General features: G+C 37.5%; 1 protein-coding gene across 4 annotated transcripts in view; it reads left to right on the plus strand.

The window, feature by feature from the left end:
- KIDINS220 (kinase D interacting substrate 220) overlaps positions 1-20,150 on the plus strand; it is an 85,690-nt gene that overhangs the window by 38,411 nt on the left and 27,129 nt on the right. For 3 of the 4 annotated variants that reach the window (XM_054819263.1, XM_054819264.1, XM_054819265.1), the window contains exons 22-23: positions 2,298-2,460; positions 19,351-19,529. In XM_054819263.1, coding sequence (XP_054675238.1) covers positions 2,298-2,460; positions 19,351-19,529 — 342 coding nt within the window. Of the gene's footprint in view, positions 1-2,297; positions 2,461-19,197; positions 19,236-19,350; positions 19,530-20,150 lie in introns of those variants that run through there. The other variant, XM_054819266.1, reaches the window with a different exon arrangement.

The raw sequence follows: 20,150 nt of genomic DNA on the forward strand, positions 1-20,150 counted from the left end.
TTTTCTTTATATCTAGTCTTGCATGCAATTACAGCTTTCCCGTTGACCCATTAGGTATCAGTGGTGTCTTTAAGAAGCAGCGGTGCACCTTTGAGCTCTTCCCCAACAAATTGATCCTAGTCACAAGTTCCTACATTACACTTTAAGGAGGGTTTTGGAAGATGACATTAATCCTATTCTCTACAACTCCTGTGCTATAGAACTCTTCCTCTGAATAAAATGAATTACTTGGTTTTATGCCACTCACTTTAATCTGAGTTTCTGGTTTTATGATAAAGAATCTCACTAAATGACAAGTAGTACTACACTGTACAAATGGAGAACAAAGTGAATATTACTGAATTTTGAAGGAAAAGAGTTCTGCTCTTGTTTTGTAGTTATTTCAATAATAATCAAATTATCACAAGCTCTGGGTTATGTTAATGAAAACAGAATCTCTGAGAGTTCTAATTTCGGTAAGCCTAATAAAATTTGATTGCTAGGAAGACTACACTATGATTCTATCAGTAATACTAGCAATAAAAGATTATGTTAAATGACCTTTGTCATTTCTAGAAATATAACCTATGTCTTTCTACGATAACATTTAATGCTTAAGTAAAAATTCTTCTTAATTTTCTAATGAGATCTGGATCATTTGAGAGAGAGAATTTTGGGAAGAAAACTTTCACAGATACAGAAATACCACAGTTGCCTGCAGCCATATAAAGTATGGTTTCAACAGATTTGGCATTAGGTCCTGTGTTGGGTGATTGTAGCCACATTGCCTACACCAGGTGCAGTTCAGAAATCAGCCTGTCTCTATTGCACAGCACATAGCTGGAGCTAAGAAACCTGCTGCAACCATCTCACGTCTCACTGAGGGTGTTTGCTTTACCAGTAGGTGCACAGTGTAATAATACAGGCCAAAACCAAACTGATTCCTGCTGATCCATTTGGTTGCAGAAACCTGATACAGCGGTATCAATGCTGCATCCACTGCCCGACTTAAGTACTCCTACATGCAGTGTTATTTCCAGCATGTCACAAGTAGGTGGAGCTGGTTCAGGTCTGGTACAGTGCCAAGATGATCATCTCAGTAGGAAGTGTGTGATAAAAGGCCACAGTTGTAGGTCTCTGAGCTGAAGTTCAGCTCTGTCAAACCAACCTGGGTAACACAGAGGGGTTGGCTGTCTCCGCAGTTCCATGCCCAGTGCTTGCATAGTTTGAATTGTCCTAATTTACCTTCAGTCAAATTATGAAGAATTAAATGTAAATGCTGTTCTAAATTAAGAAAAATAACTCATGGCTTATTTTCTACTGTTACCTTAATGCTAGTATAATTAATAGACAAGTGTTAATATGTCTTTTTCCCCATTTTCCCTTGCTTTTTCCCTTTTTTAGTGATCCTTCATACATGACAACAGACCGAAAATTCTGAGCTAATCTTTTAAATAAATGTGCAGCCTCTTAGCATTGTCATTACATTTTTGTAACATGAAATGTCTGGTTTTGGCAAATTATAATGCAGATGTGAAAGTATAGCGAAATCACAAACTGTTAGTTGTAAAAACAAACAAACAAAAACCCTGCAAGAACACTTTTAGTGTACTGTAATCCGTAGTTATATATGATGATTTCATGAACAGCTTGATGAGCAGGGCCTTCAGGCTGCAAGTTACACATCGTCACCAATATTAATAACGCAATTCTAGAAAACTTGCTAAACTTGAAATGCATAAACTATAGCATTAACTTCTGCTCTGTTTTTTAATATTAACTTTATTTGTAATTCATACCTTGTCTTACTAGCTTAAAACAATTTTTTTTATAGCTTTGTATTTTACTTTAATGGCTGTTGAAGATGGCAGTTGTATGCTTTACTTGTTTAGACCATATTTCATATGCCAGTACACAGAAGATCTTTCACAGTCTTAGCATGATTTTTGTGTTTAGATTGAGAAATTAATGCTGTGTGAAATCCTCTATTGAGTTTTGTTAAAGTAACTTAAGATTCACCTGCAACAGGATGATAGTAATTAGTGTTTAACCTGGAGCTGAAGTTGACAGGTTTGGAGAGTCTCATGTTCTGACCAGTATTTGCAAGAATTTTTATTAGGTTGTCAGATGATATTTTTAGATGTGACTTGAGATGATTTTGAACTTACTGAGCTAAAAATATAATACCAGAAAGTTCACAGATCAGGTTAAAGGACTTAGATAGGTTTTACTTTGAGGGGGGAGGAAAGAAAAAAAGACATCTTTCAAAAGGGAAAAAAAAAATCCCGTGTTTCTTCCCTTCTTCCCTGTTATATTAGGTCGTTTATTGAGGGCTAATCAGATCACCTTCAATTGGGATAGACTGGCTAGTTGGATCAATCTCACAGAGCAGTGGCCGTATAGAACATCGTGGCTCATACTACATCTTGAAGAGACTGAAGGTGTTCCAGATCAGCTGACTTTAAAAACCATCTATGAGAGGTAGGTGTTATTCTGGTAATGGTATGCACTTTCAATGATTAAAATAGTGATCATTATTAATGATTATTAGAATGGCTTTCAAACAGCTGCCAGGTTGTAATCTAAAATTCTCTCAATCTTGCTATCTTCTGTTAACTTTTAGAAACTTTTAAATTACTTTCATTGCTATTTAATGCACCACGTACAGATGTGTGCTCTGTATTAAAACCAAAGAGAATTATACTGGAATTCTTCACAGATAGGTAGCAGTGCTTCTGTCTCTTGATATTTTTATCTCTACCTTGGCCAAGCTAGAAGTTGTTTATTTTTCCCTAGTTAGAAATCTGAACTGAGCTCTGCAAAAACTGCCTTTGTTGGTAAAGATGTCTGGAGGTTTGGTGCTTAGCAAGAGTGCTTGATGCTATGGCAGTGTCTTGCACTGCAGTTAAGGAACGTGAAAGTGAAGCATGACTTTCTCCATTGCTGATACAAGTTGCTCCCCAACAGAGCTGCCTAGGTATTGCAACTGAGAGCAAATAATCTGTGTGTTGCCAGTGAACATGCCTCTCCAGAACCTGGCTGCTTGTAAGAAAGGACATGTGGATTGGAACAAGTGACCTGATGACGGAGTGGAAAAGAAAGAATTTGGCTGGGAATTGGGCCTACAGGAAAAGAGCAGAATCTGAGAATGAAAGTCAGTGGGAGGAAAGAAGGATTTGACTTGCATAAGAAATAACTGGAATCAAACAAAAAGAACAGCTGAGGTAAAGAGGGAAGACTGATTGATTGAACAAGTTGCCAGAAAATCTAGAGACTTTACAGGGTCCAGGGAAAGAATGGAGAGAGTGAACTTGGACAGAAAATTCTGTGGAGGTGCCCTGCACTAAGAGTCAAGGAATGGGAGGTGATGAACTGGATGAAGGTCTGGGATGGGCTGGAAATGGTTGACGTGTTGAGAATGGAATTAGGATTGGTTGGGAAAGATGACTGGAATGGGTTGTATTAGGAAGGGAAAGTTGAAGTGTTGAGATCTGAACACAGAGAACCCAGAAGGTAGAGGGACAAGGGTGGACTGGACATGACAAGGCTGAGGATTCAAGATGGACAAAGATGGCAAGTAGTAGACTGGAGTGGCTTCAGGTTAGGGGGTTGTTGCTGAAATATCAAACTTCAGAGATAAATAAGTATGTGATTAGAAAACACTTTCCTCTAGAAAATGGATCCAGTTTCTGGATTTTGCGTTTCCTCTGTGAGTGTAACATACCTGCAAGATCATAGATAAGTAATGGGAACCCACCTCTCCATTGTGGGTTCACACAGCTAGTGTCACAAATGTTTATGTGATCAGGTAAGTACAATAATTCAGAGTCAACAAGGATTCCTTCTCCTGTCATGCTTTTCAGTACTCTTGTTGTAGATATTTCTGACTTATCTTTATTTAGATTTGCCGCAATGCATGTTTCATAACTTTTCAGTATTTATCCAACAAACTCATTACAGTCTTTTGATTATTAGCATCAACAGTACTAAATTGCTTTGGAGTGATCAAAGTCCAAAGCTGTCTTCGAGACGTTTATATTTTCTGATGAACTAATTCAGAGACCTGAATTGTTCTCATAAATGAGCACTGGTAATTCCAGTATAAACTGATGTTAAATCTGCAGTAAACCAACGTGAGGAGAAGGAAAGGACAGTCACAATTGAATGTGAATGATTTATTTGACTTCTGGATTATTTGTTGTTAGTACAGACACTTGAACTGCTGATATTCAGTGCCAGCTGGAGTGTGTCAGGGTTTATTAGTTCAGGTGGGGAAGAGATTCATGACTCCTGCTATGCTGTTTTGCCTCTTGCTATGCAGGTTGTGTTTGGAAGTAATATAGCCACTTGAGTAGAGTGTCAATTCATAATTGACAGTTATAAACTTATAAATAAATTTATAGTATATAAAACTAGGATCGGTAATATGAAGAAACATCGAACAACCCTGTACCATATATTGGAAAAGGGAAGGTGATAATCTTCTTTTCAGTAAAGCTGTTTGTATTCTACCTGTAATAACAGGAAAACAAGGAAAAGGAAAGGAGGACCAACATTCAGAATTCTCTCTTTAGCAAAAAATACCAACAGGATTATTTGATATGAAAATTATGAAGCTACAAGACTGAGTTTCTTTGACTACTTAACTATTTAAAAAAAGTTTCATAATAGTAATATTGCTTTATGCTCAGGAAGAGAGTTGTCTCAGCCATTTCTGCTGAACTTAGTGTATAACTACTGATGTAGTAGTGACAAAGTCTGAGATCTCATCTGTCTGGTAAGTTGGGTGATCATCTTTACCTTATGCTGAATATGAAAAGATCTGTGAACTCTTCTCTGGGATTATCCAATGCTCTAAAAATTGTTTTATCCAAAATAATCCTTTCTGTGTCATTGTTATTCTTTTTATCTACAACTGTTTGAAGTCACTTGGCTTGAATATCTGTTTCTGTATCAGCTCAAAGTACTTACTTTAGTTCCTTTTTTCCAACTTCATTTTTCCAGTTTATAAAGCAGCTTTCCCATTTGGTGTCTCATTAATAGAACCAGATTTTGATACTTCTATAGCTTCTGTTCCTGTACTGAGTTTGTGTTACTACTTCCCTGCCTTTTATTCTGCAAGGATTTTATTTTTTTTTTTTTAAATATTTTGGTACTTTAGAGCAGGAGCAAAAATACAATTTTCCTAGTATTGAATAGTTTTTGTCAGACTACTTTTTATTGTGGCGGTGCCAGTTCTTCTTTGGTTTTGCTGCATTTCTGAACTCTGAGTGTGTGAGGAGAGGGGGTCTGCTTGGACATCTCCCTTGAATGAAAGGAATCTTGTAGGTTCTGTGTTGTGTAGGAGTTCCACACTCGATAACATTCTCCACATAAGGAGAATGGTCTGATATTATAGTTACTTTTCCAACTTTTAAAATACCGTGTGTTACAAAGCTTAAGAATCACCAGGATTCCCTTGCAGTGAGAACTCTCTGTTCCTTTCCTCTTAGCTGCTGACTGTGCAGGGCAGAGGGTTAACGCAACAGATCGATCTGTTACAGGTACCTTCAGCTGAAGGAGTTACAGTCGATATTTTGTGTGTGCACGGAGGGTATGACAAGTGGTAATAAAACCCATGTTGTTTTACTGCTGTATCTTTGGAGGCAGATTATAACCGGCTCTTTACCATCAATAGAGCCGCTGCTGTAGAAGTGGGATCGAGTGCAGGAGCTGGTGGTGGTACCTGTGTGTATGGTGATACTGTGCCGGCAGGTGGCACTAGGAGAACGGCTGTCTGGCCAGCGTGGCTCTGACAGCTTCTGCTCGCTTGTTTGTCTTGGCGTGGTCTGTGTTCGTATTTAATGTTGGTGATCTTTTTCACTAGATGCTTTGTTTTTCAGTATTTCAAAGAATAAGCAATTCTTTTACAACATACAAAAAGTATAGTGAAATGAAAAGAATCAAGTAGTCAAGAATTAGCAAATGAAAGAATAAAAATAGTCTGCACTTAATTCCCCTCTATGTATGCATTATGATATGATTTGTATGATCAGATGCTATTTTGCCTCTGTAAGACTCCTATCTTGTAACGTCTCTATCTCAATTTGGTTACTAAATAAATATACCTATATCTGTGTGCTTCAATTTGATATTAAAAAAAAAGCTAACTAATATATTCTTATTGTGAAGGATTGTTGGGGAAAGTAAATTTATGGGTGCTTTTCTGTAGATACTATGATGAATATGGAAAACTGTATTGATGAGTATGAAACCACTTCTGTCAGGAGTAGTGTATCTTTACTGCATCCTATTATGCAGAGATGGGAAAACCTATTGAACTGGCAACATTTTCCTAGGGTCTTAAAAATCCCCAAATTAGGTTTCAATTTCTGGCACAGACACACTTCTGAACAATCTTTGTGGATTGGAGTCACTTAGACTTCTCTCTTAGTGATAGGCAGAGATGCTATCTTGTAATTCTTTGATAGAGGGGAACTAGCCCATACTTTGTGTCAGATTTTGAAAATAAAAAATGCTGAGTCTGTGGTGTTGAATTTCAGTCCAGATTCTGGAGAAAAATGTCTTTACTCTTCTTACTTCCTTAAATTGACTTGCTGTATCATCTCACTTCTATCCTCTCACTTCCAGCCTCTCTCTTTGCTGCTCTGGATCTTTGCATGGTTTAGCTTTCCAGTCAGTATACTTATTAGTACTAGTATTTACTCCTTTGGATTTATGTGTTGCCATTTCAAATCATCTTTCATCACCAGGATTTTCATGTAGTCTCCTTGCCAGGTTAAGCTCCTAATTCTGACTTCTTGTCTGTTCTGTTCTCCTTCCCCTTTTGTGTTTAGGTTGTTTTGTGGTCAAGCCCACTATTGTTATTTACCACCTCTCCATCCTGGTTTAGGTTAATTATTTTTGCTATTTTATTTATAATTGTGACACACAGTTAATATTCCTTTACATTTATGTTATGCATTCTCCTTCATGTTGCTGTAAAGAGTCTTCCTAATGTCAGTTTTGCGTAATGCCAAGATGGTTTGCAGAAGTTGCAAAAATTAAATTTTTAAAGCCCTGAAGTGGAATAAAATACATGGGCTTTCTGTAGATGAATTTGTAAGAGAATTAAATTGTCAGATTAAAGCAAGTTTCTGTTGAATGTTTGCAACTGATACTTCTCAGACTTGTAAATTAGCCAGCTGTGGGAATGTGCTCTCTTGTGAAGACTAAATGAAACATCCATGACACCAGAATACATGTCAGTGCCAGATCTAAATAAATGATCTATTGGGAAAAATCATTGTGGTTTTTGTAGAGAGAAGATATGTTTCAAGAAACTGAATTCTCAACAGAGTCAATGAACATGTGAAGAAGGCAAGGTAATATTTTGAAATTTAAGAAATTTTAAGCAAGATCTTGATCTAAGAACATTTAAATGTATTGAAATTTAAGGTAATAACAGGCAAGATTACCTCAGGAAAACAAAAGGAGGAAGCAAAAGATCATAGCATCACAAAATCATTTTGGTTGGAAAAGACCTTTAAGATCATCAAGTCCAACTGTTAACCTAACACTGCTAAGTCCACCACTAGATAGGAGTAAGTCTCATGAGAAACTTGCAGGTAAGGTTTCCAAAGGTAATACTTGCACTCTTTGACATGCCTGTAATTGGTCTGGCAGAGGGAGCAGATGCAATGTGGGAATATAACCAGGACAGCTGTTTCACAGAGGGTTGTGGAAATAGCTATGAGTAAATTGCAGATCAAAGTCATTGTGGATATAGGTATCATAACATACTGGGGAAAATAATCTCATCTGTAATCCTGCTGATGTAGTAATGGGCTGTAAATCTGTATTGAGGAGAGAAATTCACAAATCATTGCTGATTTCTCCGAAAATGAAACAGTGTCTTTAGGAGTTATTAGGAAAGCAATGGAAAGAAAGAAGATACTGTATTATACAAATCTGTGATGTATCTAAATTCTAAACACTGTGAGATTCTAGTCATCACATTTCAAAAAAGGCTGTACCAAAGTAGAAAGGATATTAAAGAGGATGAGGAGAGCCCTAGTCTCACATCAGATTTTGCTGTGAATATCATCACTGTCCAGTTTCCCATGCAGTGAGGAATCCCAGTTTTGCTTGAATACTTCCTCTTCTCTTTTTTTGATTCTCAAGTCTTTCTCAGTCTAAGACATGATTAATTTATTTCTTTCCCCCTAAGGCCTTAGTTTTTCATTTCAGTTTGAGGCTCTGAGTTTTAGTGATCTTACGTTGTTTCTTGATATTTTCTACTGCTTAAGGCTGTAGATGGCAGTGATTTGATATTGCCACCTTGTTGATTAAAAATGGTGCTATTAAAACTGATTGTATGGGAGGGAATGTCTTCTCAGTCCCGCTCCTCATTAAGTTTACTCACTAAATGAGGTAATCTGCTGAACTCATTTTATCTGTTTATATCCTTCTTATCGTGGCGGAAACCAAAGTCTGCAATGGTTTGTATGTTGGAAGGTGTTCCTAGAAGCCAGTAAGGTAATTTTGTAACCATCTTGCCTGTAGGCCTTTGTCCTTCCGAAATCTGAAGGTGTTAGGGAGAGTTTCTACATCTACAAGCTAACCAGTTCTCTTCTAGATATGGCAGATTTACCAGTCTGTCACATTTTAAAGCTGTTACTAGCTGGACTGTCTTCACTGATTAATCACAGAATGGTTTGGGTTGGAAGGGACCTTAAAGATCATCCAGTCCCAACCCCCCTGCTATGGGCAGGGACACCCTCCACTAGACCAGGTTGCCCAAAGCCCCATCCAATCTGGCCTTGAACACTTCCAGGGAGGGGGCATCCACAACTTCTCTGGGCAACCATTAAAGTCTGTTCCATGTGCTAACATTTTTACAGTTGAAAGTGAAACTTCAGGGATGTATGTGCCCCTTGAGTTCAAAAATGCAATTCAGAAAATGACTGACTAAACTTCTAAACACTTGAAAAACTGTAGATACCTAAATTTTTGCACCTGAAGTTCCTGCAACACGTACAGATGCAGACTGTATGACCAGTTGCAGAAAACTTCTGGTCCTGGTGAACAAGATGAGGTGTTGACACTGTAGTAAAGTTCCAGGTGGGCTTTGAAAAGAAAATGGCAGGGAACATGCTGCAGGCTACCAGAACAATTTAGTGACCTGCTGTGGAGGGCCCCTAGGAAAATAAAAAAAGTCAATATAAAGTTGATAATAGTCCATGAGAATTTCCTTATGATCATATCTGGATACCATCAGGTTATAACGTTCACCCAGGAATTAACTAGATCCATGGTAAGTATTTTCCTCCCTCTCATGTGGTTAGGATCTAGATTCTGTATCTCTCTGAATGTAATTCTAGCCATTACCTGGTGAAACTGCGAGAAATGTCAGACCAGTGTATCTAGGATAGTCCTAACAGAGACTATTACTCACTGTCTTGGTGCTTAAAGAATCTCAGGGGTAGAGGAGAGTCCTTGTCCCCAGAACGAAATTTTTACATTTTGCTTAATACAGAATTTAAGTATTCACACAACCTTCTATTCAAGCACTTCCTACTGGCTGATTTTGATGTTACTGTGCTTGTCATGCTTCATGTCATGAGGGACAGTCCTACCTGTCATTCTTTCCCAGGCTTTGCTCAACCTGGGGTATTAAGACAGGACTTATCAATTCTTTGTGAGCATATCGGCAAATAGTTGCTGGTCCCTGAATTTCTGTTATGTGACTATTCTTATAAATGCATGCAAAATATTAGAACATGAGAGCTTGGCTCAGGATAGAAGAAACTCTCATGAGCCATCTGTTCAGATTAGTATCTCCACCCTTACTTAATCTCCTTGAAAACATGCTTTTTGGGAAGCTGAAGGAAACTGTGGAAATCAAGAGTCTTAAATCTTTGATTTGGAAAAAAAACCATAAAACTTCCAGGATGAGAAAATGGTTGTGCTTTCCTCAGAGTTATAAGTAACCATTATTTAAAACTTGGCAACATATAATTCATCCATCACTTGGGCTTAATTTAACCTCTGCAATAAAGTATTTGTGCACATACGTATGCATGCCTACCTATGATGGATGTCAAATTGGATGGCAAAGCGATGTGCCAAGGCAGGACACACCAAATTTAGAATAATAACGTAATAGCTTTCTTTTATTCAAGATTCTTTTTTGTATGTGGGACTAAAGGATCTAAGCCAGCCGTAGCTCATTTATTACTTTTTTTTAATGCTTTTGCAACTCTTACACCGTTCTAAGGAATAATTTGTGGAAATCATCTGCTCTGATTTAGCAATAATAGAAAGTGTTCATGTTTCTTCATTTTTTCAGTTCTAGATGTTACCTTTCCAGTTGCAACACTGATTTTGCTTGCTCCCCCCCACCCCCGTCTTTACTGAAGTTATCCCTTTTTGGATATACTTAATTTCAGGTTACTAGACAACCTCTGTTTCTCTTTTTTCCCCTTTTTTCTTCAGATTAAACTGGTAAAAACTGATTTAGTTATAAGTAGGCCAGCAGTGGATTACTGTAGGTTTGGAGTTCTGTAGCATGGTTTCATGGGTGCTGTTTTACTGATAAGTTCAGATCTTTTGTGTGATATGCCCATGTGAATCAAATTAGGAAATCACTTCGGCAGGTTAAAACATTTTTCTATTTCACATACAGTTGAATATTTCTACTTCATTGTTTACTCCTCCAGTTTAAGAAAGTATATTTACAGCATACTAAAAATACCACCAAGATATAAATGATATGAAATTATTTTATTAAAGAAATTGATTTTATAAAAAAAATCAGAAAATATAATTCTGTAGCAGTAGTAGTAAAATTTATTTTTCCCCATATAAAGGCTCATTTATTTTTATAGCAATTTGATGACACATCTGCTTGCTTTATTCAGCTGAGAAGAAAATGTTGGTTCTTGGTGTTTTGTAAAATTGCTTTGTTAAATTATTTTCGAAATCGTTCAACTTTTAACAAATGACATTTGATACTAACATTGGAAAGCAATTTCAGCTAATTAAGTAGATCCTTCTATAAACCATTGGAACATTAAGATGACAAACTGTTCATTCAGGATTATTTTAATTGGTACAATTATTGCAATTTTGTTGCAATTATGTGTTGAGCTAAAAGCTTTTGTCTAAATCATTTGAGGTTTTTTTGTTAATATACATAAGTAAGAAGAAAAGAAGTAAAATACAAACCGAAGACAAGCATTATCTGTCTACTTTTTCATTACAGTGCTTTAGACAAGTATCTATTAAATTATTCTTTTAAAAAAGTATGTTACGTGTTTTCAACAAATCTCTAGCAATGTTTGAATTGAGCAAGATCATTTGAAATGTAACTTTTCTGGAAGGTTATTATGTTAATTCCAGTTTTGACACTGTTTAAATACCTTTTAATAAAAAGGGTGAAATTAACTTCTGAGGGATTTGTGAGTTGTATAAAATCTATTGATGTATTAATTTAAGAAGTGTAGCTTTTTAGCGATTATAGAAATTAAAACATGAAAAAGCTATGGAAGGTGCCACATTCATCACTCTGGTTGTAATGTTCCCTGCAATCATCTTTTGCTCAGGCCAGGTTTAAATAAATCACTTTGTTTAAGTAGACAATTTAATATTCTTGTAGACGTCACAGTGAGGAGTTGCTTCTAAATGTTTAACCTGCTTTTTGTTTTTCAGTTCCCTTTTATTGCCTCCTACTTAAAACACAGGGCACATAAAGTTACTACGTTTCTTACTGTGCTAATAATGTGGTCTCAATGTTAAAAGGCAACACAGCAGTTGAGTTTTAGATGGTTGTTGCCCAAACTGTCTACTAAATAGACCTACATGAGGCAAGGCATAAGAGAGAAGTAAAGAGACTACCAGAGGGCACGATGAGAAGGAAGTTCAGATGAAAAGGTAATAGGGAGAGAAAAAGGATTGGAGCAAAAGCTAATCAGAACAAGGCAGAGGAATATTTTTAGCTTTTTTTTAGTTACCTTTGTAATATAGAGTAATAAATCATATTTCTAAAATACTTCCCAGGTAATTTAAAATGCTTACAGTATAGTTAATGTGCCTTTATGACATCTCTCAAAAATGCTCCTGTGTATATTTCAAATCCCTCCAAGCACCCCTGATTGATAGTAGTTTAGGGTAGAACATGGAAGCCTTAGTTTTAGCAAGACTATAAACAATTTCGGGAGAGAAAAGCTTTTAACCTGTGTAAGTCAATTCATGAGACTTCTGTACTTTTGGGGAAATTAATAAGGTTGGGAAATAAAATTGGAGATGATGACTTTTTGTGTCTGCTGAACGTTTTTGTCCAAAGTAGAATATTTATTCAAAACCTGAGAATGTGGCAAAACACTGTGAGCTAAGATGATAAGCTGGAAATGCATCTCTTGGCTACATACTGCTAGTAGCCTATATCCTGGCTCTTACACCACAGTAAATGTAATGTCATCTATCTCTGAGGAAAAAAAAGGAGAAGAAAAAACACTTATTCAGAAAAGACTTGTGTCTCTTATTGCTGTAAGAGCCCACCACTGAGCAGTAGCATGGATTATCAAGTTCTTTGGAAGCTGATGCTCTGGTATTCCTTGCAACAACTTGCTTATATGCCCACGCAATAAATTTGCCTCATTAGATCAAGTCTGTCATAAGAAGCTGCTTTAGAAGGACAAGATAAGGAACAGATCAGGTAATCCAAATGTCTTTGGTCCTGGTTGACTTGAATTTTGGTTATTAACCTATTAACATAGAATAGCAATTGTACCTTTTTGCCTTTCATTTCTGGATAGCATTTGCAACAGATTGATAGATCAGTCTTTGACTTACTCTGAGAAGTGGAATTCACGCTTGTGTGAGTGAAGTGTTTGCCATGGACTTTTGGAGGAGGGGAGTCCTTTTGCCTGGTCCTGAGGTTTAACTGTATGCCATAACATAGCCCCAGAAAAGAATCTTGTGCTGGAGACTGGGATGAACCACGTCCATTTCTAATACTGGAAGACCTGCAAATATTTGCTGTGTTTCTGAAGTCCTACAGGTAGAGGTATTGAGTAAAAGAATCCCTGCATAAAGCCATAAAGTAGTTTTGTAGCTGCCATTCAGCAATGAAAGTATCAAAACCAGATTAATACAGTATTCTCGTATTTCACTTGTGTGAGTGACCTTGTTGGACTTGTCAGTTAGTGAGACATAATTACTTTTTTGTTTACAGAGCAGCTTTGAGCAGTCTTAGATTCTTCTGTGCTGCTCTGTTTTGTTGCTTTTCCTCAACTATTCCTGTGTAATAAATCTATTGGGTTTTTTTAAATCTTTTGCCTTCTGTAATTCAAATAGTGCTGCAAAGCTGTGAATGAATCCAGGCATTTCTAAGTGTATTAACACTGTTTTTATTATAAAGAATGCTGGTGTAGGGTGTATTCTTGAAAGTTGTATTAAAAATGGACCTTTTTAGTATGGCTCAGGGACAGTGCATGATACTGAGTGTGGGAGATTAATAAATATCAATCTCTTCAGGATCAAAATGTTTTTTCTTTCTGAAATGATCAAAATCAGGAGCGCTCAGAAGAGGTGCTTTATCTACTGTTACTTGAATTGGATGGTTAGAGTCAGTTTTGCAGAGCAAGCTTTCCTGAATACCTACAATAATAGGAGTTTTTAAATACCTATTGCATCTGTTCAGTAAAGTCTATGTACTGCTCAATATGCACTGAGGGGTTTATAATTTTTGTCTAGATAGATATATCAAACTATAGCTTTCTGGGTTTTTTTTGGTCTTTATTAAGATAAAACATTGGTTCCCTTATATTTTAGTATTGAGTGTGTGATGACTTTTTATTCCTGCCTTTATACAAGTGTATGTATATGAAAAAATGCTCTTTTTCAGTGTCCAAATAACCTGTTGCAAATTTCAGTTTCAAACAATATTTGCAGCACTATTCTTGATTTGTTGATAGCACTGCAAATTTTAAGGAGTGTTTTGTGTGAGAGCTTTTAATCCAGAAAAAATGCACCCTTAGGCATGAAGGTGCACTGTCACTATACTGACTAGACATGAGATGAATAGGATAAATAACTTCAGAGCAAAGCATTATTTTATTAGTATTTGATTATTAGGTATTAGAGATCAGATGTCTAATTAGCAGATTGTTAAGCATCAGAATTTCATACAGCGTTCCAAAGCGGCCCAGATTTTCTAGTTTTCTATTTCTCAGTATCAAACCTGTAGAAAAAATGATTTTGTATCATTTTTAGTGAGAAGTTATTTCATTATTTTAAGCAACATTTTTGTCTTAAACTATGTTGAGAGAAAATTTTAAAGGCACATGACAGATAAAACATGACATGCCTTCATGCTCATGCCTTCTGTTGCTCTATTTGCTATTTAATAACAATTAATTAGGTCTGTTGCTTTTTATGGAGTGTAAAAGTTTTTAAATTACTTTTGTCCACATAGTTACTTGCTCCTGTAAAACACGAGGGGAAAAAATACTTAGGTGTGCAAAGAGTAGCTTTTAGAATTTCTTTGTTTTCACCTTCAGAAAGGTTTGGAAAGAGCAGGGAGAATGGCACTTCGGGGTATGAGGACTTGTAAAGAAGTGAACCTTCCGCCTGTCTGGGAGGAGCTCTGTGAGAGAAGGCAAGCTGGGAGCTGGGGAGCACAGCAAGGCAGGCAGGGCACTGGCCGCATGAGCAAGGGGTGCAGTCCCACGGTAGCCAAGCAGGAAGATCAGAGCAGGTTCAGGTACAGCAAACAGCCCAGTGCTCTGTAGCCACAAAGCACATTTTAGGTCAAGCCAGGAAGTCAAGTCAGTGAGTCAAGGTCATGACCAGTAAGGTATATAGATGTAGCTCAGATGAGGGCAAAGGCCTGAGTTTGAAGGCAGGTCTCGAATCAAGCAAGAGAGGCCTCCAACAAGGCTTCTTGCAGCTCTTACCGCAGCAAATCTGATCCCAGGTAACTCAGCTGCGCTGTATCAGAGCTGGCCTTGAGCACAGGCAGCAAAACCCCTGGCAGGGGGAAGAGGTGGTAGAGCCTGTTGGCATACTCCAGGGCCTGACATAACCAACCAAACAGGGAATGTGGGCACAGCACAGCCTTCAGTGTGGATGCTGTTTTACCACAACCTGGTTGGGTGGTGAAAGACCACATCCTGTGGCAACCATCTACTGCAGTAAGTGGTGAATAGGTGGGCTGTGTCACATGTAGCCCCACAGCCTAGCATCTTCCTTTAGGCTATATGGGCAATGTTCAGTGCTGGACCCGCTGTTGGACCATGGTGGTTATTGTCCAAGTGGGTCAGAAGTGCAAGGTGAACATAAACTAGAAGAAAATTGGAGTAACTTCAGTCTCTTGAATGGAAGATAAGATGATGTACCTATATGTAATTGCAGTAAATTATTTTGATTTGAGGCAAAAGCCAGAAATAATAAATCATTATTGGAATATAACTTAATCCACACTGAAAACCATTTTTAATTTTAGCTGCGCATAGAAAAAGGACACGTGGAATAGTGGACTGAATTTTTAAGTTCTCTTCTGTCAATGTAATGTTCTGGTTTGGGCCCATTCCTTTTAAATTCAAGTATTTTTTTGTGGAAACAGACACTCTGACATTGTTAGGTTTTGATGTTTCTGGTTTAAAGAATAATTCTTCTGCCTCAGGAAAATCTAGCCCCCCAAATAGGGTGTTCACAGTGCTTTATTTTTAGATCTGTATGCTTATATCTTAGAAAAAGTAGCTCCTAAAGTGCTTTAGATGCTAACCTTTTATTTTTTATCTGAGAAGTACAGGCACATGCGATTTTTGTGGCTTTTTGCCAAAAGATTATCATTTACATAAATATTTCTTTCAAAGGCGTAGTTTAAGACATTGAGCTCAGGAGGTTAGAATAGAGACTTCAATCTGCACACCAGCAGTGGGCTATTGGCTTCTGAACAGTAGCTTTGTTCATAGTATTCAGAACACTGTTCGCATTCAGACTTAAGTAGAGCTGGCATTAAAATTCAGCTAATTTGTTTCATGTGATTCATCAGCTGTGTGTTTTATTTAAATCTATGTCACATTCTCTTTTGGCTTTTTATCTTGTAGATTTAAGTGTTGAAGTAGGCCACTCTTTAACTCTTCAGTCCCTGACTTAAAAAGTCACTTAATTTTCATTTTGCTGCAGTTGAACTCTTGTCTAGAATAATCACAGTAAATATATATAACTAAAGTGTGCATTAGTAGTTTAGGGGTTTTTACATTTCTGATGTTTGAATAAGAACATACATGTTTACAGTCAGTTTAGTTGTAGTTTTATATAAGGCAAAATAGAAGAACTTAAGGTGGTAGCTACATATTAGTGTGAAATATACACTTCTCAGATCCTGTTGAGTATACAAGTTTTACTTTGCTGCCAATGTTCTTATTTTCTTTTGACCGTTCATTCCTTGAGGTAAGGACCACTTTTAGTTCCTATTAGATTTCTTTAAACACTGTTGGAGAATGAACTGTCCTCCATTCTTTGAAACTGCAACCTGCTTCTGGGCATCAAGTTTCTCTTTTTACAGAAGCACCACCTTTGATTCTCTTAAGGCTGGAGCCTGTGAAGCCTTACATGCATTGAACTTCCCTAAAGTGGATAATCCCACTGCCATCTGCAGGACTGCTCATGATGATTTACAGGATCAGAACCTTTGTTACAATAGGCTACACTTGCTTTTATGCTTTATATTTGTTGCATTTTCCTATACTGTAGAAGTAACATCTCACTGTGAATAAAGTTATTTGTAGATACTGCTTATGACAGCATGGTATGGCAGTATCCTCCATCTGTTAGGTACATGGTCCACTCAGATGGTTTCTGGTAACATTTATATAAATTTGTTAATGCTACTTTTAGTATAGGGCAACTGTCCTAAAAGATTAGATTGAAAGATTAACACACAGTTAAAATAAATTTTTACTGTGAAAGAGTTGCAGTTACTTCAAGTATCTAGCATTGATCCTCAATTCTTTTATTTCTCTTAACATTAAATGCTAAATATTCTGTGTAAATCAGCCACTGTTGTCTCTGGAATAATCAAGTGGTACATAAAATGCTACTTTTTATGGCAGATCTGAAAATAAAGATAAAATCATTGCTTTTAAAAAGCTAACAAATTGTGAAATAAGGTAAGATTGTTCAGCTAATGATAGACTTAGTTCATTCATAGAATGGTTTGGGTTGGAAGGGACCTCAAAGATCATGTAGTTCCAACCCTCCTGCCATGGGCAGGGACACCCTCCACTAGACCACGTTGCCCAAAGCCCCATCCAACCTGGCCTTGAACATTTCCCGGGATGGGGCAGCCACAGCTTCTCTGGGCAACCTGTTCCACTGCCTCACCATTCCAACAGTAAAGAATTTCTTTCTAACATCTAATCTAAATGTACCCTCCTTCAGCGTAAACCCATTCCCCCTTGTCCTGTCACTACGCTCCCTGACAAACAGTCCCTCTCCATCTTTCCTGTAGGCCCCTTCAGGTACTGGAAGGCCGCAATTAGATCTCCCCAGAGCCTTCTCTTCTCCAGGCTGAACAATCCCAACTGTCTCAGCCTGTCCTCATAGGAGAGGTGGTCCAGCCCTCTGATCATCTTCATGGCCCTTCTCTGGACTTGCTCCAACAGCTCCATGTCTCTCCTGTACTGGGGTCCCCAGAGCTGGACACAGTACTCCAGGTGGGGTCTCACCAGAGTGGAGTAGAGGGGCAGGATCACCTCCCTCAACCTGCTGGTCACACTTCTTTTGATGCAGCCCAGGACACGGTTGGCTTTCTGGGCTGCAGGCGCACACTGCCGGCTCATGTTGAGCTTCTCATCAATCAATACCCCCAAGTCCTTCTCCCCGGGGCTGCTTTCTATCCATTCTCTGCCCAGCATATAGTTGCGTAATTAGCTGTATTAAAAATACAATTCAATTACAACTGGGATTTTTTTTAAAGCGTTATGTTCTTTTCATAGACACATGAGTGTGTCTTTATAATGTATGAGATTCTTGGTTGCACTTTCATAGGTTACTGAGTGTACATGAGGGCTCCTTCCTCCCCTTCCATCCCTGCATCAGTGCACTCCTTTCCCCCATGAGAGCACTGGCAGTTGCCTTAACTGCTTTAATTGTCCAGTACTCAGAGAAAGCACTTAGGCTTTCTTTATGCTATGCTACCTTCCTCTTTTTAGCGAGTTACAGCAGCTCACAGAGCAGTCAACATGTCTATGTGAAGACACCCATTTTCATGAAACTGTGATCATAATATGTCTTTGGGAAAAGCCATTAACTAGTGAGGTGCATCATTCATTTTATATTTATATACAGTTGGGTTTTTTCCTCAACTTTTTTCTACTTTTACTTTAAATACAGCGCGGTTACTTCACTGATATCTGTAGAGAGTGCTGTCACAGTCACTTTGTAGTCATTACTATAACCATGTTAACCATTCTCAGTGCATTCTTTCACTGTTTCCATTTTTATTATACTGGGTGTGAGAAACATGTTTTAATTTTAACAACCTTTAATTTAGATTATCATTTCTCATTTAGTATCAGATGAGATACTACCAGTCATGATACTATGAGATGAAATGTCTAAGATAGGTCCATCAGACCCATCATGTCAGCCTCCATCACTTGCTTGCATTTGATAGGAGCTTTTCATCAACTTCCACAAGACTAACATGTAATCCTTCTTGTTCCTTCCTAAAACTCTCCTTCATACTAGTGCTTACCAACCCCTCCCCCCCATTACTTGACAACAGTCATAATGCATCAACAGTCCCTTATATTGATCACGTCTTGTTGTTTTGTTGTTCTCCTCTGTGCCTTCTTGTCTTAGAAGGTGAATTACTGGAAAGCAGGCAGTTGTTTTTCCACTTCTTACCATGAAATCATGCACAGTTGGGTTTCTTTCAATGTTTAAGATGCCTGAGTGTTCCTGTTACAAGAAAAGTTAGTTTTCAAGTGAGATTTTTAACCATGATGGTGGTATCAGAATTTGAATGGATGTTTAAGGTTAATGTTGACAAATATTAACTTCCCTTTACTTTGGATTTGATGTTACTGATCTATGAATTCCTGATCTGATTTTAGTCTTCTGTATGACTTTTTTCAATTTCTCTGAAGCATGCAATTAATCAGATTACTTAGCAGTTTGAGATTTTTTTGCATATTAGAAAATGTTAAATTGTTCTTTCTGCAGGCAGTGAAGCTCTTCATGGGTTCTTTTCATTTTCTGGAGAACAGGGAGAATAGATGCAAGTGTACTAGTATTTCACCCTAGAACATCACTATGCGAATGTAAGTCATACTCTAATAAATATGGTTTATGATTTCTCTAATTCCCCCCACCCAGAATTTCAAAGAATATTCCTACAACTAAAGATGTTGAACCTCTACTTGAAATTGATGGAGATATACGGAACTTTGAAGTATTTTTATCTTCACGGACACCTGTTCTTGTTGCACGTGATGTAAGAACCTTTTTGCCATGTACTGTAAACTTAGATCCCAAGCTACGAGAAATCATTGCAGGTGAGTATGCTTTCAAATAAATGGAAAATGACAGTAATATTACTTCTTTTCATTTTAGGTAGAGCTACTTTGCATGTTATGCAGAATCCTGATTTGTTCATCAAATCAGACGTTCAAGTTACCTGATTTGACTTCAATAACAGACTATTCAGTTTCACTTAGTAGCTTTGCTGTGAAGGCCAGATCATACAAGACTAAAGCATCTCTTTTGGAGGGGGGGAATCCACTGTTCTTGGTTTGAAGACTGCTTTAGCAGATGGAGAAAACCGATACACATAATTATATTTTAGAGGTAGAGATGCAAGTTGACTTCCAGATCTTTGTTAACAATTTTGCATAGTGTCAGTAAGATCCTGTAGAACTGAAGCCAGTGAAACAAAGTGGAATGTCTCCATTTGATGTATACCCCACTAGATACCTGTGCAGTTGGTACTCGTGAGTTACTTTTTAGCCTGCTATAGTATGATATTTAAATTCATCCTAGGGCATGTTGTTTATTGTGTAGTGATTGTTAAGAAGTTATCTTTACTTGTAGTCTCAAAAAATGAAGTCAGGTTCAGGTATGTTCTGTTCTCCAAAACACTGCTCAGCATTAAATGTTCTGACTGCTCACTGCTGCTG

Source organism: Grus americana, chromosome 3, assembly GCF_028858705.1.
Source record: "Grus americana isolate bGruAme1 chromosome 3, bGruAme1.mat, whole genome shotgun sequence".
In the NCBI taxonomy this organism is placed as follows: domain Eukaryota; kingdom Metazoa; phylum Chordata; class Aves; order Gruiformes; family Gruidae; genus Grus; species Grus americana.